The following is a 24,829-nucleotide window of genomic DNA, read 5'->3' as shown; positions in this document are numbered from 1 at the left end:
GGAGCACATAATCCAAAAGTATCTGCAGCTTCACAAGAGTGAACACCATGCTGGACACAATCACAGCAGATCTGCAGCCAGTTTTGAAAGAAAGAAGTCCCTCCTGAGAAAAACCTTTGCACAGAATGTTCCAAAAATGGCAATCCAGGAGCAGCTGACCTTCTGGGGAATAGTATCACTCACACTGCAGTCTACTTACTGCTGGTGAGAAAGGGGGCTTGGGGTTATTGAATACATATGGCAGTGAGACGTGCGGAAAGCCAAGAATCTATTAAAGCCTTTAATTGGAATATATTTTCAAAATTTGGATTGAACCTCATCCAGATTTTCATTATTAAAAATTTGTGGCTCAGTTTCTTGATTTTAAAAGGGAACATTAAAAAAAAATAGGGAGAGGAAAAAAGAAAATCAGAGTTCCAGTAAGTCTGCATTATGTCACTAAGTGTAAAAAGAGCTATTGCTGGCTCATTTGTGATATCCAGTTTCCCACAGGATTTTGTGATGAGCAGATCACTATCAGAGACTCGAAGTTTTGCAAGGACATAGAGACTAAAAAGGCACTGGGGCAATATTAGAAGAGTGATCAGTATTTAATCCTTCTTACAAAAGCTGATGACTTATCAAGAGATGAAATCAAAGGTACCCTGGCAGGTGGTAGGAAGAAGTGCCTCCTAAGCAGAATTTCAGAACCAATGTGAGAGTCACACGATGTGATCTTTCACTAGGCTTGCAGCACATAAAAATTCACTTCGTCATTAAGTTACTGTTTTGATACATGAATAACAAATCCGCAAGAGTCAAACATCTTAAACTTGACTGGTCAGCTCTCAAGGCAGCTTTCCTTCCAAATGGGCTCTTTTCTTGAATAAGTGCTTTTGCCAGGGACTCCACCAAAGGGTAGATGCAGTAGACTCAACCCCTTCTCCATCAGCTTGAGCATCTGCACTGATCTTGGACTGGAGGTATAGAGTAGAGAGTCTTAGGGAGGCTGCAAAATGGCATTAATGGTTCTTGAGATCAGTATTGGAAATTATCTACAAGGCTAGTGTAGGAAAGAGGGGCGTGTTCCTTGCTGTTGAGAGAGCTGGTGCTATCTCTGGAGCAGCATGCATGTACAAACTGATTGAGCACAGGTCCCACTGTCTCCTTCTGTGGAGGGAATATCTTGACCCTGAAGTCTTGTGTCAAAACAAGGATACGCACAAAAGGCTCTCTCTGCTCAGCATGGAAGAGATTCAAATGTCTCATTTACTGCTGGAAAGGAACAATGTTTTCTTGTAGTAACGACGTTTCCAGACAGACCCTAAGTCTTCATGGGCTATCAGCAGATGTGAGACAGATACCCCGAGCTGAGGTGTTGCTGCTTTTCCAGCTTCTCTGTCTGTAAACATTACCCTTTCTGGGCAGGCATCACCTCTGTCTTGCCAAAGTTTGTCTGTACTGTCTGTAACTTATTTAGTATAATACTCTTCCCCCATGGGGGTGGTGCTCAGAGAGCTGCCCTGATTGCACTCATATGAAAACAAAATCCTGAATACACAAATGTATACTGGTGTCAAGTGGAAGGAAGACTGAGCCTTCCAGAACTTCATCTGAAGGCATCACAGATGCCTGGAGGCAGAAAGAAGTAAATAACTGTTAGGATCCTTTTGGCTTCATCTGAGATTCTAGATCCCAAAAATAGTGTCTCCCAAAAGGAGGAGCTGCTTACACCAAGGGAAGTTGCCTCCCAAAGGCAGCCATCAATTCTATCAGCAGTGCCACCAGAATAATCTGGATTCTGGTTCCCTTTTGAAATAAATTGTAAACAGTCTAGGCTATTGGCGGAGGTCAGACAGCTGGGTGTGGACTCAATTATCTGCTTGATTCTTTTGACCTTGAAGAGGAGATTTTAAACAGAGTGGTTGTTGCCAGAATTATTGGGATCAAGCGCTGATTTCTGCTACATACTTCAAACGGCTTATAGATTGCCTCATTTAAACAAAGCACCGGGGAAAACACTGTTCCAGCTTCTTCTAGATTGAGCTGCAGACAGTATTCCTTTAGACAAGGGACATTTTTGGTGCTCCACTGGAAAATTAAAATGCCTTCCCAGATGTGACACAAGAAGCTGAAAGTCAAAGTCTGGGCCACTTCCTGATGACCTGAAGGAGCCTGAAGTGCTCTCTTACTTCAGAGAGGTGCTCACCCTGAGTTCCAGTGGCTGAAGCCTAAATCTCTGTTATCTGGTGAGTGGTGATCAGATTTCACGTGATTTACTAGAGGTGGGCAATGATACTTTGAAGATTTGAACAGTTTCCTAAGAGTAGCACATAATTCTCTTATGAATAGAAAATTACATGTTCCTTGAACTTGTCACAGTACATGGATGTTTTTCCTCAGCTGTCTTGGTGCTCTGGGTGTGGATGAGAATGAAAATCATATCTCCTGAATTGTACTCTTTGTCCACATTAGAAAAAAAAGGTTGGTTTTTGCCATTAGATCTTGAAAGTATTTTTTATTGGAGGATGACTGAGGCAAGTTTTATCTCTAACTTTCTGACTGCTCAGTTTGCCTTGAAGAAATTTGTAAGATGCAATGGGAAGTAAAGTATTATTCTGAGTTGTTCTAGATCTTCCATTAATTCAAATTATCCTTGTCATTTGAAGCAAACTTATTTAAAAAGTCCTTCTCTATAATTTGCTAGCCTTAACCAAAATTTCCTTTCATTCCTCACTTTTGCGCCATACAGTACATACTTTCCCACTTAAATCTATTGCTGTAATTATCTGTTTTTTTATGTGCTCTGTGAGCTGTATCCCAAAGAACTACAAAGCACTCTTTATGTTTCCTCTACAACCCAGCAACTTGGCACGCAATAGGTTTTGAGTCTCATTTGGGCCTTTTAAAGATTTTACCAGCGGATTCATAATTTGATAATTGGCCAAGGGCTCTAGAGAGAAAAAAGGCAGCTACACTCTGTGAAGACAGAAATGGCTCTCATTTCCATGAAAGTGGGAAGTTTTCATTCCTAAAAATAGGGAAGGAGTGTAAAGAGTGTCCAGCATGTCACAGACCAGGTGGCCCTTCCCTTTCTTATTGAGAAGACAATGAAAAGGCATCAAAGCCATTTAGTTTTCCAAGCTGGTGAAGAGGGAACTCAGAGAGGTAGTAATGGTGATGAAGAATCTTTCAGTCCTTCTGAAGGTTTTAGGTTAGAATTTTGGAAAGCTAGGATTGGGAGCAGAGACCTTGGGCTGCCAGTTATACTTGCAAGGAAAAAGTTGTCATGATAGGTGAGAGCAGGAGTGACACCTGATATTGTGGCATTTAGATGTCTGAAGGCATCAAGCAGGACTGAGGCATGTGCTGCTTGAAGCAGAAATGGATCCAGGTTTGTGCTCCAAAAGGACACGAGATCAGATAGTTACAGTGGCACACTCTGGCCTCATAATCTGTCTGTCAGACCACCTGGCAATCTGCACAAACTGCCCCTCCTGACCTCATTACTGCCTTAAATTCCCATCCTTGGGCAATTAACAAATTTAATTTTTGTTCTTGGACAGCAGAGAGTAAATGTCATATGCCATACTTAGTGTGCATGTGTGTGGAGGTGCACAGAATGGTAGTGGGATTTACCTTGTTGTTCAAATTTGTTTTCCTGCATGCATGCCATTACATTTATTTACTGTTGTATCTGAGGATAGGACACTGCAAAACACTAATAAGAGTTGCTCTTTCCTGTGCTTTAGAAAGACCCTGTACATATGTATGCAAGACTGTAGAGTCCTCACAAAAACCAGACCTTTCAGAAACAACTTGGAGTACATCTGCATGGGCAGGCTCCTCTGTGCTCCTTGCTGGCCAGACACATGCCAGCTCCTGGCCAGCTCCATTTGGAAAGCAGGAGAGTTGCATTATCATGGATTTGTGCCCAAGTGAATATAAACTACCTCTCAGAAGGGCTTATTTACTCAAGCTAAGTGCCAGGAGGAGAGTTGCGAGCCAGGTGAATGACTAGTGGCCACAGTCCCTTTTTTCTGCACCCCCAGGTGCATTTGGATACATGCCTATCATATGATGAAGATGCCAATATCTTGGGCAGGTGTCAGAAGAGGGACTGTGGCTCCTCCAGGAGGTGGATAGGTGAGGTTGTGCACCTGTCAATCCAAGCATCAGCTCCTTTTCACATACGGAGGTAGAAGGAGATGGCCTGGCTGAGACTGTGGGCTGGACACTGTCCTGTAGGCTCTGTACAGCCTGCAGACTGTGGGCTGACCATGCTGACCCCATGGTTTGGGTCTGGCCACAGGCTAAACTCACTTGTAGGTGGGAGTGGGCTAAGCTCTTGCAGTCAAAGAATAACTTTGTGCTGCCTGACCCATCAAAACGTAAAATCTTAAGACAAACCACTTTGTTGTTCCCGTCCTCGTCAGAAAGTAGAGCACAAACTCTGAGGACACGCAGCCACATCTATTTGCGATGTGACAGTGAATACCAGGTCAACCCTGTGTGAGACCAGCCACACTGAGAACTGCAGGCTGTGACCAAGTTGCCCAAACTTCTCTAAAGCTCTTGTCTGTCTGGTGAGACTCTGCCATTGCACAGGGTGTGGCATTCATGTTCAGGTATGTTGTGCTGACGGCAGCTCTGCACTGAGCAAGGACTTCAAGGACCAAGAGGTTTGTGTGGAGGCACTGCAGGTGATGGTAATGTCCAATGCCTGGAAACATTAGCAAGGAAAATATGCTGCAGTGGAATCCAAAGCTTGATTTATGTGCACCTTTCAGATAAAGGAGGTTGGGATAAGTTGAGGGTCGAGTGAATAGTATGGTGTCATTTGTAAGAGAGATCCCAGAAAATTTTCCATGCACAATTGCTTCAGACTCCCTTGGCACTGACACTTTCCCCACTATCTTGCTGTTGCCAGAAAGCTCCTTTGGCAAATGCTGGCTGCTGGCAGATGCATTTTCCATCTACACTGCAGTGTTAGAAGTTCTCTACGTGACCTGCCTTCTGTGGAAGAGGTCCCTGCAGCATTTCAGATGCCCTGGCATGCTGAATGTTTCCAGAATATTCCAACCCCTCATTTTAAGGCACATCATACCTATGGACTATGTATGTTTGGGCTGCAGTTTGCCCTGAAATTATCCTTAACACAATCTCAGTCTAGGTAAAAGCAAAAGCAAGGATTTATTTGGAACATACAGGGAGACAGCACCATTACTGTGGTGTAGATGGACACACGTGGCAGGAAGGAAATACCAGTCATAAGCTATTTGAGATGATATTTTAATGGCACTTCTTGTTGATAACCAAAGGAAAAGCTGTAATTTTTTCCCTAAGCCTTGTGGGCATCTATCTGATACTGGTGTACAGACAGCATTTCTATTTGGTGCCATAAGAGTGACAAGAAGAGGATGGTTTGCCTTTACATCCCACCCTTTCCACATGATATCCCTGTCTTCCACCATTATTTCATTCTTCTTTTTCCCTGCTTCTTGGTCCCAGTTTGCAAATTTTGACTTCTCTTGCACTCGATTGCTCTCCTGTTCTTATCATTGAAAATGCCTCTGTCCTTTTGATTATGTCAGCTTAGTTATCACTTGTATGCCCAGAGAACAAGTTCCTTTCAGGATGACAGCATTGCTTGGCTAAGTCCTGGACAGAATAGCAGGACACAGTGAGGACAGACACTTTCACCTGCCATGTGGGGCAGGGTTCAGATACAAAGGAGGGGCCTTTGAAATTCTGAACCTTCTATTTTATACAAATGTGAGTCAATAACCACACATATCTTGAACCAATACCTGCAGAGACAAAAAAAGATCTTCTGGGGGCTGCTCAAAATAGCAATTAATCAGTGTGGAATCATGGTAAGTGTGGAGGTGAGAGATACTGTGACATCACTGGTAAATGCTTGTGGTGTTGGCAACTATTTCCAGGGGAAATGGTGGGTAGAGAAAAGGAACAGAGGACAACTATCGAGGGATTCATTTTATTCTTGCTTAAATGTGGTTTCAGTTGACTTAAACCAGACCTAACATAGTTTTGTGTATCAGTTTAACTAGATTGGTTTCTATCCATGCCTTCCATTGAAATGACACACACATATGTTTTTCCAAGACTGTGGTATGGTGTGGATATATTTACTGGGCTTCCTGCCATCTCTAGGGGTATTTGGCTGAATTTGTAACAACTACAGACCAAGTTATAACTTCACAAAAGTCCAGGTTGTGTATGGCCCATACTTAGGGCCGCCAGCAAAGATGGTTAAGAAATGTCTTTCAGAGCAGAGTGGAGCTGGTCTGAAGAGAATGAACAAGCCTTATTTTGTATTATTTCCTGTTCCACTTAAAGGTGTAAAGATTACTCTGCAAATGATCAGGAACGTCCTGCTTGTGCATTATGCTCTGTTGCTGCAGAAGTGTGGTGTGTCCTGTGCTTGTGGTTGGCATTGGTAGCAAAGCATTATTGAAAGAGATTTGTCAGGTTTGGTACTTGCTCCCATTGATGGATTTCTTACCTCCTCATAATTTTGAAGTTACAGAGAAAAAGAAAATTCTTTTTTACTCTGTTTCCTAACTGTTGTGTTGTCACTTCAGGGTTTTCCTGTTGGCCTGCAAATAGGGATTATTCAAAGCAGAATCACTCAATCCTTCTTTGGAGGTGACCTGAAATGTGCAATTCTCAGTTTTGGAACCATTAACAACCCTTGAAACTACTAACAAGCAAAACTTACTCTATGTAGCCAAAGCCTCAGTTATGGGTACGACTGGATTGTAGCTTCTGAGCAGATGAATAAAGTCTAATGACCCCCAATTTAAATACAAATTAGATTAGCAGATCTCGACCCTCCTCTCACATCTTAAGGATCCTTATTCCAAAAAGCAGGATTAAGGATTCACTTCTTTATTCTTTCTAGATTGTCTTCTGAGTATCTTTCACAGCCATGTAAGTCATATGTGGATGTTCACACTATAATATATCTTCTAGAGAAAGTGAGAAAGTGATATATCCATATCTGTGAACATATAAAAAACTCAAGGCTTCAAATATTAATACTAGAATTAGTAAAAAAACAGAAGAAAACATAAAGATTTAAAGTTTCAAAACAAGCTTGACAAAGTTAAGAACTTGCTTGTTAGAAAATTCTCGTAAGCAAACAGATTTGGAAAACTCAGGAATAGGTAGGAATTCACTGTCTGAACCTGTGCTTTGTAACTCTGGCTGTTCAGTTTAGGAAGGGAACTCACAGTTGGCTGTTTACAGTGGTAATTAATATGACATCTCTCCCTGGTAACTGATGTGTGAGCTTTTCTCCTACTGAGTTTATAAAGTTTACCCCTGGGGCAAAGGAAGACTGAAATTAAGACATTGTATTTAATAATTTATTCTATCTATTTAATTTCAAACTGATCACTAAATATTCCTATACATATCCATTTTAACTTATTCTCCAGACACTGTCAGCAAGGGAGTAACTTTCTGCAGTTTCTTCATGAAATAAATGGTGTAAAGAGTCAAAAGCAGGATTACTGTGGGTTAAATGCATCTCACTTTGTGCTGTACTTGGTTTGTGATTGTTTGACCTCCATATTTTGGGCTTGGATAACTAGAAGATGATACATGAATTCTGCCTGTTCTCCCTGTTAGAGGTTGTGCTCTTTACAGCAGGGATAATAAAAAATAGTGTCTGTAGTTGTGTTCAATCTCACCTTTGTCAGCAATTTCAACTAAAACAGGCTGCAATGGAAGTACTTGTGTAGAGACCAACCTTCCCTTCTGCTGACCCTACTGCAATACTGACAACCTGTAAAAGACAGAGAGGGAGGAAGGCTGGAGGAGGTGCCATCTTTACTTACCACAGCCAAAATAGCCCCAGGTTGTCTGACAGAGACATTAAATGAACCAGGAAAGTGTAGCCTTTAAAATAAATGCTAAATTAGAAACTTACACAGCAGGCTTTTGAACTCTGTAGCTAAGATAAGTGAGCAAGTTTTAGCATATATCGGTATTGCCAAGAAGTGAAAGCAGAGTCCATGATGGCATTTGAAAATTCAATTTCTCTCATTTACTTTAATGAAGATTTGATGCAATGCTTCTCTTTTATGCTTCGGAATGAATGACAAAAGGAGTCAGTGGCTCAGCAATAACTGGTAAGCATTCCTCTCCATGGCTGGTAATGGGAATGACTGCTTTGACTTGGCAACACAGAAATTTGCCTGTTCTTAGTGTTGCCTGAGCCAACAGCAAACACTCCAGGCTGTGCTTACCCAGTGCTGTTTCTCCTTTTTTTTTCTGAATCTGGGTTAAAAAAAAATTAAATTAAAAGATCATGAATATTAGTAGTGTCTCAAGGTTATATTTTCACTCCCCATTCTGTTTCACTCTAGATGTGTCAGAAAAATTCAGATATAATCTCACTTTCATTCTCACCATCATATACTGGCACAGAACAAGTCTTTCTAGTCCATCTCTTAACCACTAGCATCACCTATGCTCTTTCATCAAGCAGCACTGCATTAAGTTCTTCCTTTTTTATTTTTATTTTTATTTTTTTTTCACCAGCAGACCAAGACTGGTCTCAAAATCCTGCTGGATTTTTTTCCATAAGGTGATACATGAAAAAATTGTCCCTTATTTTTGATCCTCAGTGTGCAATCTCTGTCTTGGTGAAATTTCTTCTGCCCATTCAAACACTGTCTTTTCAATTCCCTTTGCCTCTCATCTGTAATCTTCTCCCTTGTTGGAAATCCTGCCTCTCAGTTCCTCTGGATCTGTTTATTCCTGGTCAGATTTTTTCACCAGCACTTCTTTGGTCCTTTTACAAGAGACTCCAGTGCTGGTTGCCCTAATGCAGAAAGAGAATTTAGTGCAAAGAGAATAATCAACTGAAAAGAAAAGGTTTCACATCAGAAAACTGAATTATTTTGCGCACAGAACTGATTTCCTGGTTGTTCAAGGAAGCTTCCTCCAGTTCAGAATGTTGTCTATAAATAATCACTTCTTAAGCTCAAAATTGTGCCATAATCTTTTTCATAACACTTACTTTCAGTTTGCTACCATTCCTGGTAGTATTACACAGTATTATTTTCCCAGGTTAGAACATGTGAGCACCCCTGCTGTGCAGAATGGTCAATTCCATCATTCATAGTATAAATATTGTAAAATGCACTGATACTACTGACATGCATATATATCAATATTTTGTTAACATCAGTGGTACAACATATGGAATCCCTTTTAAATTTTACGCACATGATGGAAAATCCTGACACATCCCCTTTCTGTGCTCTGTGGAGCAGGATATAGCTTGAAACTGTGTCCCTTCATTTTAGTGCTACTTCTGGCTTGAATCAGTGCTGCTGCACTGTGAGCCAGCTGACAAAAATGCTGAATACTGCAGAAGTCCAACACGCTTTTCAGCCGCTTCCCACCGCAAGCCCCGAGCAGATGATAATGGGCGTTTGCAGTGGGACCATACAGTTCACTGACTGGTGGTCTGCAGATCAGGAGAGAGGAGAAGATACCAAATTACCTGTTGTTTTTTTTTTTTTTTTTTTTGTTTTTTTTTTTTTTTTGTTGTTGTTGTTGTTGTTTTTTGTTTGGTTGGTTGTTTTGTTTGGTTTTTTTTTTAATTATTTCTTTGTTTTGTTTTGTTCCCCCCCCTCCCCCCCCCACACAGACACACAAAAGAACTAAATAAACATGCCTGAAAATGGCAGACTTCTTGACTGTCTTTCCTCGCAGCTTCTCCCAATGCCTAAGGTTACTCTGTGGCAGGCTTGCTTCCCCCTCCCATTTTAAAAGGGAACAAACTGTCTGTTAAAAAAAAAAGTCATAACAAAAAAGCAGAAGGAAAGACCAAGGGATGCTATTAATAAAGTGAGGGTCCTTGCCAAGAAAGGCTGAATTTTCCAGTGGCCATTTTACCACCCTTGCTTCTTTATTGAACGAAGCTGTTTTTCAATGTGGCTGTCTCATTTTGCAGATGTGGTTCTGGGTGCTGAACATACTCCCATGTGTTTTGTTTTGCAGGAGGCAGCACAGGAACGTCCCCAACCACCTCCAGCACGGGGACCCCATCACCATCCGCTTCTTCTCACCTTCTCTCTCCATCCTGCTCTCCTCCAGCCTTCCATCTGGCCCCCAACACTTTCAATGTTGGCTGCCGGGAGAGCCAGCTTTGCAACCTCAACCTGTCTGATTATCCTCCTTGCGCCAGAAGCAACATGGCAGCGCTGCAGAGCTACCCAGGGCTGAGCGACGGGGGCTACAACCGGCTGCAGAGCAGCACCGCTTCTGCCTCGCAGCCCTCCGAAACCTTCATGCCTCAGAGGACTCCCTCCTTGATCTCAGGAATGCCGGCTCCTTCCTCCCTGCCCAGCAACAGCAAGATGGAGGCATACAGCGGCCAGCTGGGATCTTTCCCCAGCTCCCAGTTTCAGTATGTCATGCAAGCAGGCAACCCTGCCTCCACCTCCTCCTCTTCACACATGTTCGGCGGTGGCCACATGCAGCAGAGCTCCTACAATGCCTTCTCCCTGCACAATCCCTACAACCTCTACGGATACAATTTCCCTGCTTCTCCCAGGCTGGCGGCAAGCCCAGAGAAACTCACCACCTCCCAAAGCACTTTACTCTGCTCTTCCCCCTCCGGTGGGGCCTTTGGAGAGAGGCAATACCTTTCCACAGGGATGGATCACGGGATGCACATGATCAGCCCTCCCTCCAGCAACCAGCAGACGGCCGCCGCCTGTGACAACAGGCAGTATGGAGCGGTTCAGGGCTCCTCCTCACAGATGTCTGTGCACATGGTCTAACAAGCCTTGGCATCGAAGGCAGCCGGACCTTCATCGTTCCCAGGGGTGAACCCATCCCAGTACTCGTTTGCCTTCAAATTATAGTGGAACTAGTATTGTAACGATAAACAAGAACATAAGCCATCTAGGTGTGTGCCCCAGAACCTTCTGGAGAGCCTTGACTGACAGCCATTGCAGCTTGTTGTAGCCCAGGGCCTCCAGACTGGCATGGAGCATCTGCTTTTTCTGGACATTGCAGAGAAGAGGGCATGACTTTAACAAGGAGCTGGAGAGAAGCAGCTAATTTACTGTTTTATGCATTAACTTTAGGCAGTGTGAGCTTTCAGCGTGGAGGGATGCATTCCCTGTGCTGTCTCCTCAGAGTGTTGAAGAAGGGCATTCTCCCAGGGCTTCATCCTCTGAAACTGGCACTGCCCATGGCTCTAAAGACCTCCCCCTTCCCAGACAGTTCCTCACTGCCAGAGGGGCTCAGCCCATTTCTGAAACCAGCAAGGCCTGTGGGTCTTTCCTCCACTGTAGCACAGGAATGGCGCTGCTGGGCTGGAGCTTCTTCTGAAGAGGTTTCTCATCTTCACCATGGCTCTGCCCAGCTGGCTGTTTCTTTATGGAGGTCGACCTCACCAGCACCCAGCCTGCAGATGGAGATGGGAGAGAGAGGAGAGAAAAGTTTTAGCTCACAAATGAGCCTCGGACAGAAGCGGGGATGGAACTTTGGAAAGGTGAATGGGGGGAGGGGGCTCAACTCCTGTTGACTTGACTGGAAGTAATGCAGCGAAACTGAATGGATGACAGCCCTTGTGGGGAATGTGTGTCTCCCACAGCACTCATCCCAGTGGGAAGAAACTGTCCAGACTGAGCTCAAGGGGAAGAGTGATGAGAAAAGAGAGCTCTACAGGAGTGCAGCTGACCTTGCATGCGAGAATTGCCATAGAAAACCATTAGCATTTCAGAAACAGTGAGGTTGAGTATTTGCCAACCTTCCACCTGCCACATGGTCTCTGTTTAACCAAATAGATCATTGCCTTTTAACATCTTTCTTTTCTGTTTTTTTTCCTTGTTCCTTTTTTTTTTTTCTCTTTTCGTTTCAAATCCTTTAAAAATAAGAAAACAATTGTAGCTTGGTGCAAGCTATGCATTTAAGTTGTGTGAAAATGCAAATACCAAGTAACAGAATACAGATATTATTGAGAGTTGTTGTGAGGTGTTGTAGATAAATGTATTTATATGCCTAGTGGGGTATTCAATATTATGAATATAAAAGAGGGCAATAAAAATGATATGTAAAATATGTATGAAGAAAAAGCTGTATAAAGATTTGCCCTATGCACGGAACTCTGTTTCTAAGTGCCAAGCACAGAAAGCGCTAAATAAATCTTTGCAATTGTTCCTTCTGTGTTCTTCTGTGTCTGTGAGGCTTCCTCCGTGGTTTTCTAGAGACAGACATTTTTAAAATACTGCCACATGTGTTTGCACAACAGAAGGGGTGAAGATATGGTGCCAGATTGTGAAGTCCAGGCAATATTGCAATAAAAATAAAAATTCTGTCTTCTCAAGAAATTTTAAAAAATTGTGTCCTTGGAATTTGTAAGCTGTCTTCTTCTTCACAGGAAGTGTATCTTAAAAACAGCTTGAGTTGTTATTTTGATTATTGAAGAAGTTCTTCAGAACAATTTTTCACAGTCAGTACAGTCAATGATAATTTAAAATAGCAATATAGTTTATTTATCATTTAAAAATAGTTTCAAAATGTAATTTTGGGGTATATGTCAGTTTTTTATTTGTACTATAATTCTAATATGAGATTGAGACATTAATAGTGAAAGCTGTGGGAGGCTGAAGCCCCTTCAAACCTGGCTGTAAGTTATGGCTGCAGAGTTTAGAGCTGTCCTTGTGTCAATAAACTCCTTTTCCCCTGAACTGAAAAAGCACCAGAAAGGTAGAAAGACCTTTAGAGACCAATTCTGCAAGCATTTCTTTATTTTTGTTTTTCAAGGGAAGATAAATATACCAGTGCCATTCCCAGTTCTGTGCCTAGTCTGTCTGACTGTATTCTGGCTTTTACTGTGTCTAGCCTTGGATGTTGCTGAAAAGGGTAGGGAGGATTATGGATGGGGACAACCTGTCCTTCACCTTGTTGTCTCTTGTTTACCCCTAATTATGAATTATTGATTTCATCTTGACCATAGAGTTTTAGAGCCTTTCTAAAATCCTTTCAGCATCTTTCAGAAATGCCCTTCAGCCCGTGCTTTGATGTCTGCTTTCGGGTTTAATTCCATTTTATGGTAACAATTTCTATAGGTTAATAGTATGTTGTGTGAACTAGTATTTCCTTCTGCTGGCTCTTTGCATTAGATTGCTCTTTCTTATTTAATCAAATTAATTCTTTGTGAGTCAGTTTGTATTTCAGCTAGAAGAAGAGACTCAACAAAATCAAAATAATTGTATGTATAAAAATTCATGTGTCTAATCTGGATTAAACAAACCAACAAAAAAGAATAAAAAATTATCACTGGAAAGAATAGCTCAAAAAAGCAAAACACATATGCAGGGCACAACCTCAATATTAATGTGAAAGACTGGATTTTAGTAGGAAATTTTAGTAGGAATCCATGGGTAAGAGCTTTGGAATGATCACCCAGACTCTTCAGCAGTGTGAGCCTTCATGTTATTGAGTACTTTTTCCCTGATCCAACCATATTCTTCAGAAAATTTTACTGCATTAGTACAAATTGAAATTCTTTTTGGTATGAAGCATATTGACCTCAGGGTGAGCATTCTTGTTTATAGACATATTTATTTAACTCTTATGGGGCACATATATAAAAAAAGAGAGAGCTTAGATAGCTAGATAGTAGTTATTCCTTGGTGTTTTGTTGCTGCAGGGTCAGAATAGTCAGCATCAAAACTGAAAAAATAGGGAAAAAGGTAAGAGAGATTTCCCTATTCCAAGATATAAAGTTGTAAGTACACAAATAGTACTTGGTGTGAAAGTTACACTGACAGTTTATGAAGATTAAAAAGATTAAAAACAAGCTAATACTGAAAATGGGAAAAAATATTACACTTTTTCCTAGGCAGTCACTGTGCAAAGCGAAACCAGAGCAGTGTCTGGAGGGCAGTATCAGAAATAATGGGACAAACTTGATAAAATTATTTATTTAGTGCTCGTTAGGTGCAGATAACCTGCTTAATGCCTTGACACCACCCCAGAAAGACGATGTGAACATTGTATTTGAAGTGGACTCAGATGTGACAGGAATCTCCTGTACAGCCATGGCTCTTCTCCCCCTGCCACCCACGTATGGGCACAAGGCCCTGAGCCTTTTGCCACTTCTCACTGCAGCTTCCCAGAGGTGATAGGAGTGGAGAATGGGAGAGATGCACTGGGATCAGTGTGAGACCAGCCAGGTCCAGCTGGGCTGGTGGGCAGCCCGGGTTGCAGAACACAGACTTCCTTTCCAGCCTGCTTGAGAGCCCTCCTGGCTTGGTCCTGCTCTGATCCAGGAACCCTTTCATTGCTCATTTGCAAAGCATGTGTGTGTGGGTGGCAGAGGCAGCAGTGCTGTGGTTCCTGTCCCCTTCCTTCCTTCCCTGCTTTACCACGAACATTTGAACGCTTTGGCCAGCTTTAGGCAGCTTTGGGATGGAAGTTCTCACATGTTTCTTTAGAAGAGACAGTGGAGGAGGGCAGGGACTTTATTAATTTTCCCAGTGCAGGGAAGGCCACCGTGTAACATCTCATTCAAAGAAGCCACACAAGGAACAGGTGTCCTGCATGCAAGCCCTCAACCACAAGTTTCCTCCAGCATATGGATGTTATTAAACACCAGAGGATCTACCCAGAGCTGCAGAAGCAGGGGGTCTCAACTCCACCTCTCCTGGGCTGGCCCATTTGGCCTTAGCCTATGCAGGCTTCTGGTTTCCAGTCCAGGAGAAAAGAAGGCTCTGTATCTCCCAGTTTGATGCTGCAAATTTAAAAGGTCAAATATCATGTACCTCTCTGAAGAAGTATCCCTCTGTAAGAGCTGAATCCAAATCCTAGAAGGAGTAATGGAAATCTCAATGATAGGAGATCTCTCACAATCTCACAAGCCTTACAATACAGGCTGTTCCAAGTGCAAACCTGACAACTTGTTATAGAAATTAAAAGAATGGCACAAAAATAATCAGGGTGGGTTTGTAAGCTCTACAGAATTTATTTAGCTTCATTCCTTAGCACACTGACAGGCACAGGACATCAATATTACCACAGTCAGTGCAGCTCAGCAATGCCAGGACACTGCAAACCAGTACAACATAGTGTTCTCAGAGGAAATGTAAGCACCATGTGCTTAAATAAAATGTTCAGGGCACAAACATAATTGCAAATTAAGCTGCACAGGCTGTGACATTCTGAAGTATGTGAGAGGCTGGAAGCATTGCTGCTTTGAAACATTCTGTGTGTGTGTGAGGGGTAAGGGCAGGTCAGGCCTTGCCATGGAGAGGGGATGCCCTGCCCTGCCCATCCTATTCCAAGAGCCTGTATCCCAGCCTGGCACTGGCTGCCAATCCCTGGCAAACCAGAGGCAATGCATTCATCTCTGGAGCCCCTGATCCAGCTCCAAAAATGACCAGAAGTCCCACATGGGGGAAGGGAAAGCCCATGGGTATTTAACCCAGGACATGCAGAAGGACGTGTATTGACCCCACATCCTCTTGTAATTTCCATCAGCTGAACACTGCAGGAATCAGGAATGGTGGCTATATTTTTCCTTTTCTATGTTTTTTTCTGTCTTTCTTTCTTTCTTTCTTTCTTTTTTCTTCTAATTCCCTCTTACAGTAATTTTGAGTAACTTAAAATTGAATGGGCTTAGAGTTTGCTGAGTTGAATGGGCCAAGTCAATGCTTTGGCAAGTGTTTTATATTTTTGGGGGCCTTACAATGCACTACAGCAAAAATTGCAGAAGATGATCTGCTGGAGTGCCTCGTTTATTGCATACTGATTGAAGCTTTGCTGAGGTGGGTGAGGGCTGACAGATAGCATCTGCCATTAAAAAGTCTTCAGATTATTTTTTCCCCCAACTTGAATAGCTGCATTGCCTTAGAGCACACATCCCATGTGAGTTCAGCACTAGCAGATCAGTTTTGCTGGATGTTGCTTGTTGGGCATCACTGTAAATGAAACAACAACATGAAAATGGAGCCAAGGGCTGGGCAGAGGAATGCCTGAGCATGCCCATTGCATGCCACATGTAGGAGAAATGCAGCTATAAAAACAATGACAGGACTTCATGAGGAGGGTGCTGGTGTGGCCAAGGGACAGTTTGCTATAAATAAGCCAGTTCCTGTCCAGGGAACATCTGACTCCTTCAGCCCTTTTTCTTCTATAGAAAGGCAGACTGCAGGAGCAAAATTTTTGGCCAAGTCTGTAGCCCAGAGTTTTGAATCCACAGATGGGATAATTTCTGAGATCTTCTCTGTGGGTCAGCTGGGAGGGGCTTCTGTAGCCTGATGCTGGCCCACAAAACTTCTGCTGGAAAAAACTGCCTCACTCAGTTTTCTCACTCCTTCTTATAGTTTGTGTGTAATTGCTATCTAGGAAACTGCATAGAATATAACTAAAATCCATAGAACTCCTTTCAAGGGTTACTTCTCCACGTCAGTCGCTGTCAATTGTCATCCCAGAGGTGTGACATGGCCACAATTACAGGAGCAGTGTATGGCTCTTCAAATATCAGCTCCTTTCTGCTACAAAGCCCTCCAACAGTTCTAGCCTGTCTGAACAGAGGATGAGGCTGGAAAAGAGCAGTTCTCATGGATGCTGCACACTGTTGTGTTCTGACAGCAGGTTGGTGAGTGTGCCTTCTGTGCTCGATAGTGGTCAGCACCAGCTGATTTTGGGAGGAGTGCTAAACCTCCACACTGGGGATAGTTGTGCAATAACCCATCTCTGGAGCACTGAGCTAGTTTCTTTTCTGACTCAATGTGGAACTCATTGCGTGCTGTGGGGGAGAAGGATTAGGAGCATGTAATTTTACACTGGTTGATGTTCCTACAGATGCTGTTCTTATTCCAGTAATGTTCTGAATTTGTTGAGCATTTTGGAAGGTCTGACACTGAGCTGGATAGAGTGACTTCTGTGGACTAATCTCAGATGCTCCCAGAAGCAGTTCTGGACTCTGTTTAGCTGGGTTGGCTTTGAGCATTCAGCACTGTGTGCAGCTCAGGGCACTGTTTTCCAGCTGACTGGGTGCAGCTGTACTGCAGAGACACAGAGCTGGCCCAAGTGGCACTGCCAGCAGAGGCCATTGCCTTTCTTAGGATCATGGAGAGGGTGGTGCTGCTTCAGCCAAGAAGCTGGTTCAGCTGTTAATAAACCTGGAGATTTACTCACATATTTATTGTCAGTGAAGGGGTCTGTGACTGGCACTTTTCCCTCCAGACTACACTGATGGCAGCCCTGGGGACATTCTGCAGCACCCCAGTATTCCCAATGTTTCCTTTGTAAGAATTTGGGGTGCCCAGTGACTTGCAGGGAGGTTGACATGGTCTTGGATTCTTTTCCTACCTGAGCTGGTTTTTAACATTTCCCTTAATGTGCAGTCAGGTAATTGCTGATGAATACAGTAGCATTAAGTTGGTGTAACCAGCTCAGGAACAGGCACAAAGGAAAACTGCAGTCGCTGAGCTATTTTAAATAGGTGATGTGGTTTAGTGAGTGGAGACATGATGTAATCACCTGCATCTGTCTCTTTCAGTAAAGCTGGAACAAGATGCAGTACAATTAACCCTGCAGAAAATGGATTTATCCTGCCATCCAAGCCAGGGCCAGAACTGTACTCTGAGGTTTATATTACATTGCCATGCAAAAATCTGTATACAGAAATATGATGATTAGTTAGAAAGCAGCATGAATGCAGAGGGGTGTGGAAAAGCAGTAGAGGAACTGAAGAGAGCAAGGGTACAAAGAATGGCCTGTAGTGATATCCAGGGACATGATCAATGGCAGTGAAACTGGTAATCCCTGAGGAATGTGTTGCTTTCACCCAAGTCACAGCAGAAAGCCTGCAAGCAGTAATGGGAAAGGATGCAGTGCACTGCTGTGGCATTTCTCTTACTGTAACCCCAACAAGAAGTCTAGATTTGCCAGCAAGCTATCCAAAATGGGGAAGGAGAAGACAAGTGCAGCAATGTCACTCAAGATTTACAGTGGATAATTAACCAAAATTCAAAGGTTAAAGTTCAACACCTGTGACTCCTGAAATATATGCAAAATCTGTCCAAATGCCAATACATTGTCATCAGTGAAAAGAAAACCAGAAGATGAAGAAGTTTCAAGGACAATCACTCCAGAATACTTGGAGATGTACATTTTGCAGCTTGTGAGCTCCATGTGTGAATTGGTAGTGTAATATTTTTTTAGAAAACTAAATAAAAATCACTTTTAAAAATTAAATAAAAATTACTTACACTTCTATACAGGATTGTACTTTTTACATGAGTTCCTACAGCTGCAGTATTATTCATAAAATACTACAACTTCTAACACTGTAAACATTACAAAGTAAAGTTTTATAGGAGACCAGAGGAAACCAACACAAAAATTTGGTGATCTGAGGAAAGAAAAAAAAAGCTAAAGATTATGTAAAAGAAGGTTGATCTAACATGAAGAAGCCTGTATTAAAAAAAAAAAAAAGAAATATAAAGTGCATGCATCCAAAACAAGAGGGACTTGACTATGGTCACATAGAAAAGGAACAGAATAATCTGAAAAGATATTTTGTGGATAGCTCAGTTACTTTTAGATAATGAGTAATAAGCTACTTTCCTTCTTGGATGGATAATTTGACATTATCCAAAGGAGCTTGAGATGCTACAGCTTCTGAAAAGTCATATCAACAGAAAAAATGAAACTTTGGAAGGAAACACATTCACTTCTTCAATGTGAAATGTGCTGTATTAAATTTGTTGTTTACACTGTTTACATTGTTTTAGGCACTGTTAATCACAACTAATCATTAAACACGATTGAAAGCACATTAAACTGGTTACATTGCCTATACACCAACATAAATTGTTTTAGGCAAAGCCTAATTGTTCTTTCTTTATTTAGGGTGACAAAAACATCATGAAATGTTAGCAGTCATCTCAGTTGTCTGCCCCTGTAACTTGGAAAGATTTTTCCATCACTGCCATGATCTGGGAAGGAAACAATCTGATCCAAAGAACTTGTGGAGATAAAAATCTGTTTCATAGTCATTCTTGATTTATCATGCTTGGTTTCTGTCAAAAAAAAATGAAGGCCCTCCTGTCGCGGGTCTACTTATGCAAAAATCCAAACTGGGGAACTAAATAATTCTGGAACTTGTGTTTTCCACCCCAAAGGACATGGTGGGGAGGTCCTGTAATGCCATAAGAGAAATGTAAGGCTGGAAAATGTAAGGCTGGAAATATCTGCCTAACATGACCATAGATCAAGCTGTCAAGTCATGCTTATAAATAGTACAAAGTGACAGAGGCAGAGAGGTGGAGCAAGGCTTAGCAGTCACATGGCCTTAGTTCTTTGTCTTCTCCTTTCTAATACCCAGACCACATTCACCCTGTGATTGTGTCTGAGTGTGTCATCGTACCTGATGTGAAGGGATCCTTTGATGTCCATCTCTTTCAGGCCTAAGCTGGTGAACTATTCCACGTTCATTGTATTGGCACAATTGAGATATTGATAAGAAATGTAGTCACAGCCTCATACAAATCCGTGTGACCCCGTTCAGGGCAGCCCTTGACACTCTGTTCCAGCAGTGATTTACTTTTCATCTTATACAAGTTGTGAAGAGAAGATGGAATAGAAGGGAAATGCAAGGGGAATATTAAATAAAGTGGCTTTTCAAGCTGAATTTACCTGTGGAACAGAGTTGCAGCTGTAAACCTTGGGGAAGTCTACAGGGTCAGTCAATCCTGGGTGGGCTGTGTACCTGGGTGGACTGGATGCCCAGTGCTAATGCCCAGCACCTCTACAGCAGAGGGAATGACAGCATCCATGGGTTGCCCTTTCAAGGCAAGCAGGCATGCTTAATTTAAACTGAGCTTGAATCCAAACCTAAAAAATTCTCTGTGTTCATCCATCCATAATATCTATGCTTTTTCTCCCTTCATCTCTTGCCACAACTGTGCCACCTGGGGGTTCCTTAAATTTAGTTCTCCTCTACTTTTACCCATTTTCCAGAATGCTGACAGCTGCAATATAATGAGATTATTTATGATTTTTAAATATAATCTTCTGATGTAGCTCCCAGGCCAGCAAAGAAACAACCCAGCAAATCTCACTGAACCAGAGCTGCCTGTAGCAATCCCAAAGTGCCCAGCCATCTATTTCCACTTCCTGGTTTCACTGGTTTCTTACTTCACTATTTCAGATTTCCTTCTGGACCTTTTTTAAAAATTATTTTCACAGCAATAATGGAAAGAAAAATGTTATTGGCTGCCAGTGTTCACTCCCATAGAGTCATTGCAGACAGAACGTTTTTCCCATGAATATTTTGGTAGTGTACAGAGTAAAATGGAAGCTCTGTCTTCGGCATTGTCCTGAGACATGGACAAGGTGTCCTTGACCCAGCCGCTCCTGAGAGTCTGCTGTGACATGAGTGGATGTGCTCTCAAAGGAGTCAGGTCTCAGCAGCTGGAATATCTTCTATTCCTGCATTTCCTTCACCCGTCTGGGCTTTGTCTTTTCCTACATAGACATACTTTAGAGTGAACACATTTCTAATGCAGCAAGAGGAAACTAATCTCTTTCACTGCAAGAGTAAGTTGGTTGCTTTTCAGCAAATTTGCTGGGCATTTATGTCTAAATACAGACTTGCATATAACAACAACAAAAAAAACCCTCAAAATTTTTATTCAATTCCATTTTAGGTTGATACATTTTTAAACATTTTTTTTTTCTCTGTATAGTCAGGGAAAAAAACCCTTTAACCTTCTCTTTGTCATAGTACTTCAAAATTCATCTTCAGCTTCCCATGGCCAAAGCAGTTAGAGAATAGCTGTGAAATCCCTGTTGGTCAAAGCATTGTGTCCCCATTTTACAGAGAGTAAACCAAAAAAAGGACTTGCCCTCAGCCGTGTGTGCCAATCTCTGATGCATTATTGCATAACTGTTATCACTGCCAGAAACAATGACAAAGTCCCCATCTTTGCCAATTTGGCACTGTATAAAGGTAACATAGCTCAATTTATATTTTAATATTTAAGTCAGATGGAGGGAAGAGCGTGCTGTGTGATGGCTGACACCACCGAGCACAGGTGTCAGGTCTGAGCTGTATTTTTCCCCGTCACTGTTGCAACACAACCCAGACATTCAGGCTTATTGGGACCAAGCTTAGTATTTTATCACCGACCCATGGCAAGGTGGAGGTGGAGGAATTTCCAGCTGAGGCTGCAATGCACAGGCAGGAAAACTTCACCATTGCGTGCTGCTCCAGAGCAGTCCTGCTGCTGGCCAGCAGAAATCTCCTGGATGCAGTTCCTGGCTCCTTGCGAGGCTGTGGTGCTGAGAAGTGCTGGAAACACAACCCTTGTGCTGATGGTGCTCTGCAGGTTGGTTTGATTCTCCCTCTGTGAGCAGGTAAACACAGCCCTGTGCCAGCAGCCACGTGTAGGTGCACAGAGAAAAAAGAAGCATTTGCTCAAACAATATGGAATGGAGGGCTGGAGAAAGGCACGTTGGAAATGTAAAGGACATTTATGTTAAAGGAAGGTGTGAGAACTGCAGGAAGAGCCAAATTACAGAAAAAAAAAGTGAGTACTTCAAGCAGCCAAATTAAACAAGACACAATGGGGGCCAGCTTTGCCTCCCAGGCATTTCACAAGCCCACACCCCAGAGTTCAGGGGGTGCTGGGGGGAGAACCATGTATCCCTCTAGGTCTTATTTCACTTGGCCATGTGTAAGGAATTTTAACTCTTTTGTGACTTGCTGATTTCTACGGCACTTGATTATTACAATTTTTTTCTTCTTTATTTCTGGGTACTTTTTATTGGATAAGTTTTAAATCATTCAGAAAGAAAATAATTACTTTTGGTTTAAAAAATAATGATTGGAGGCAAAGCATAAAGTCATTTTAGTCATAGTATCTTAGAAGAAAATAGATACAGTATTTTGGAAAGAATTTGAAATGAAAACACAAAGCCTGATGGGATTTAAATGTAGAAAACCAAAAATTGAGTCTTGCCTTCCCTTTTCCCTTCCCCTATCCATGAGGTCACCATTTCTCATCTAACAGACTATGGCATCTTGCCGGGATCCTGAGACAGCCACCAGAAAAAATATTCTTGCTCCTGTAAGCACAATGCAGGATCAAACTGGCCAAGTGAAAATAATCAGAATGGCTTATTTGAAGCTACAAAGAGAGAAACATCATAGAACTAACAAGAAAAAGACACCCAGACAAGGCAGGGATAAACTTCATTTGTCCTTCAAAAATTTGTTTCCTAAGCATTTGAGATTAGGTGAAAATGTGTGAAATTGTGGATCTGCACTGAAATTCAGCATTGAAAACAGCTTGATTGTAAAGGAACTGTGAGTGTCCATGTGTGCAGGGGGCATACAAAGAATGAGTGTGCATGTCTGTGAGACGTGGCAGACCTCAGTCCAACAAGTTGAACTTGAATCCTGCTTGGAAGCACTTCCCTGTGGCTGGCTGGCTCTCTGAAGAGCAGGGGTTGATGCTGCTGACATGCCAGCTCTGCTGCTCCTGGGGCAAGTGACTTTTCTCATGGCATTGCTCATTCTGTCTGTGCTCAGACCTGCGGAGGTGCTCCTTCACTCAGCCCTGGCATGGTATGAGCAGGAGCTGCGCTTTGCATCCATGTAACTCTCAGCCCATGTGAAGAAATGATCGCTCTCTGACACTCCAGTGACCTCTGTCAGCTGCAGGAATTTACCTTTTTTAATAAACTGTGATGCCTTTGGGGATAAACCAGGAGGACGAGGGGAGTAGGGATTGTGAATGTTCTTCTCCCCTTGCACATTTCTCTATAGCAAGACCCTGCAAACTCAAAGAACCTCCTGGCAGTATTGATGGTTCCTACTTGCTCTGCCACAACTCAGAATATCTCAACTTGGAAGGGACCAATAAAGATCATCAATTCCAGCACCCGGCTCCTCTCAGGTATACAAGAAATTAACAATATTACTGAGAGCATCATCCAGATGTTCTTTCTAGAGGTTTGGTGCTGTGATCTCTCTCCTGGGTACCCTCTTCTAGTGACTGACCAACTTCTCAGTGAAGAACCTTTTCCTGACATCCAACCTGAATTTCACCTGATGCAGCTTTATTCCACTTCAGTAAGAGTTAGAGTGGTGAACCAATATGTCAACAGTCATGGCTCACATTAAAACTTCTCCATGAAAGCAGCAATCTGCTGGTCCCTGGTGCTTATTTCAGATTCTGAAAACTGCCCAACTACACCTATCATAGAATCATAGAGTGGTTTGAGTTGGAAGGGACCTTTAAAAGTCATCCAGTCTGACCCCCTGTAATAAGCAGGGACATTTTCAACTAGACCAAGGTGCTCAGAAACCTGTCAGACCTGGCCTTGAATATTTCCAGGCGTAGGGCATCCACCACTTCTCTGAGAAACCTCTTCTAGTGTTTCACCACCCTCACTATGAAAAACCCAAACAACAGGTCTGACATATATCTAGTCCATATCTACCCTCTTTTACTTTAAAACCATTACCCCTTTTCATATTGCAACAGACCCTACTAAAATGTCCATCCCCACCTTTCTTGTGGGCCCCCTTTAGGTGCTGGAAGGTTGCTCTATGGTCTCCATAGAGCCTTCTCTCCTCTAGGATCAACAGCTCCAACTCTCTCAATCTTTCCTCCTAGGAGAGTTGTTCCATGCCTCTGAAAACACAACTCAGCTTCGGGACAACAGTGGCAAATTGAATGCTTTAACTCTTACTAAATTCAGGCCCAGTTATTTTCAGTGTTATTTTCAGTATTTTCTGAGTTATTTTGTTACTTAAATGTAATGTGGATTTGAGTTGAATATCCAGTTCAAAAATGTGTCCTCATGACAATTCTCCAATGCAAGAAAGAAGGAGAACTTACTACAAAGAAAAAATTGCACCCATTGGAGACAGATTTGTTGAATTTTGGATCTGAATTGTCTCCAAGGAAAACTGACAGCATGAAGGGCATGAAGTCAGTCTGGCTAGATGGGATAGTCCTCTGGAACAGGGAAATGTACTCATAAAGAATATTCCTAGTATTCTACCCATACCATTATGGGTGTCCAATGCCAAGGGCAGCAGCCAACATCAAAGCACATGAGGTGCCCAAGGGCATGAGGCAGCAGGAGGAGCACAGCTCCTGCCTGGACACCTGCAGAGCTCTGTCTGAACACCACGCTCACTTTGCTGCTCGGGACAAGACAAGCTCCAGCTGTACCTGACAAGACTTCCAGCCTACCCCAGAGTAAATCACATAATTCAGAATAATGTTGGGGGAAACTCCTCTGAATTTCTCCTGTCCAGTCTGAAAGCCTTCACCAACCATGTTCTTCTCAGTTCCTTGAAAGCAGCGTTCACTCCTGTGCAACACCATGCAGCACCTTGGCTTGAAGCTGTCCCCTTGGATTACACACTGGGACTTCCACCCAGATCTACAACTCTCCAGTACTGAGAGCCAAATGATTTGGATTTTATTCTTTTCTCATCCTCTGTTACTCCTTGTGTGCTGGATCAGATGGAGCTCCTCAGGCTTGCAGTGATAGTTATTCTCCTTACACCACTTGTGGGAATGCAGGGATGAGCACAGAGTGCCTGGCTCTGACACTGACAGATCTCATACTGCTCCCAGGGAGTTGCTCAAATGCTACAAAGATGAACCATATGGGCTGCCCCAGCACTTGAGGCCATTAATAGGAATTTTTAAGCAACTGTGATTGATGAGGCAGCCCTTACAAGTCTGAGATCAATGAAAATGCAACTTGATATTTTGAACCCAACTCCTTAATTTTTTTGTTCCTTTTTCTGCAGAGA

General features: G+C 42.6%; 1 protein-coding gene across 3 annotated transcripts in view; it reads left to right on the top strand.

Annotated features, from left to right (window-relative positions):
- The window catches only part of TBX15 (T-box transcription factor 15), a 93,474-nt gene extending 81,282 nt beyond the window's left edge, over positions 1-12,192 (top strand). For all 3 annotated transcript variants that reach the window (XM_085572693.1, XM_085572696.1, XM_021548885.4), the window contains exon 8: positions 10,021-12,192. In XM_085572693.1, coding sequence (XP_085428819.1) covers positions 10,021-10,805 — 785 coding nt within the window. In that variant the 3' untranslated portion in view covers positions 10,806-12,192. The remainder of the gene's footprint in view (positions 1-10,020) is intronic.
- The last annotated feature ends 12,637 nt before the right edge of the window (positions 12,193-24,829 follow it).

This window comes from Lonchura striata, chromosome 1, assembly GCF_050655825.1.
Source record: "Lonchura striata isolate lonStrDom1 chromosome 1, ASM5065582v1, whole genome shotgun sequence".
NCBI classification, from domain to species: domain Eukaryota; kingdom Metazoa; phylum Chordata; class Aves; order Passeriformes; family Estrildidae; genus Lonchura; species Lonchura striata.
Note: the sequence above shows the minus strand (reverse complement) of the source record. Positions and strands in the feature narration are given on the sequence as shown.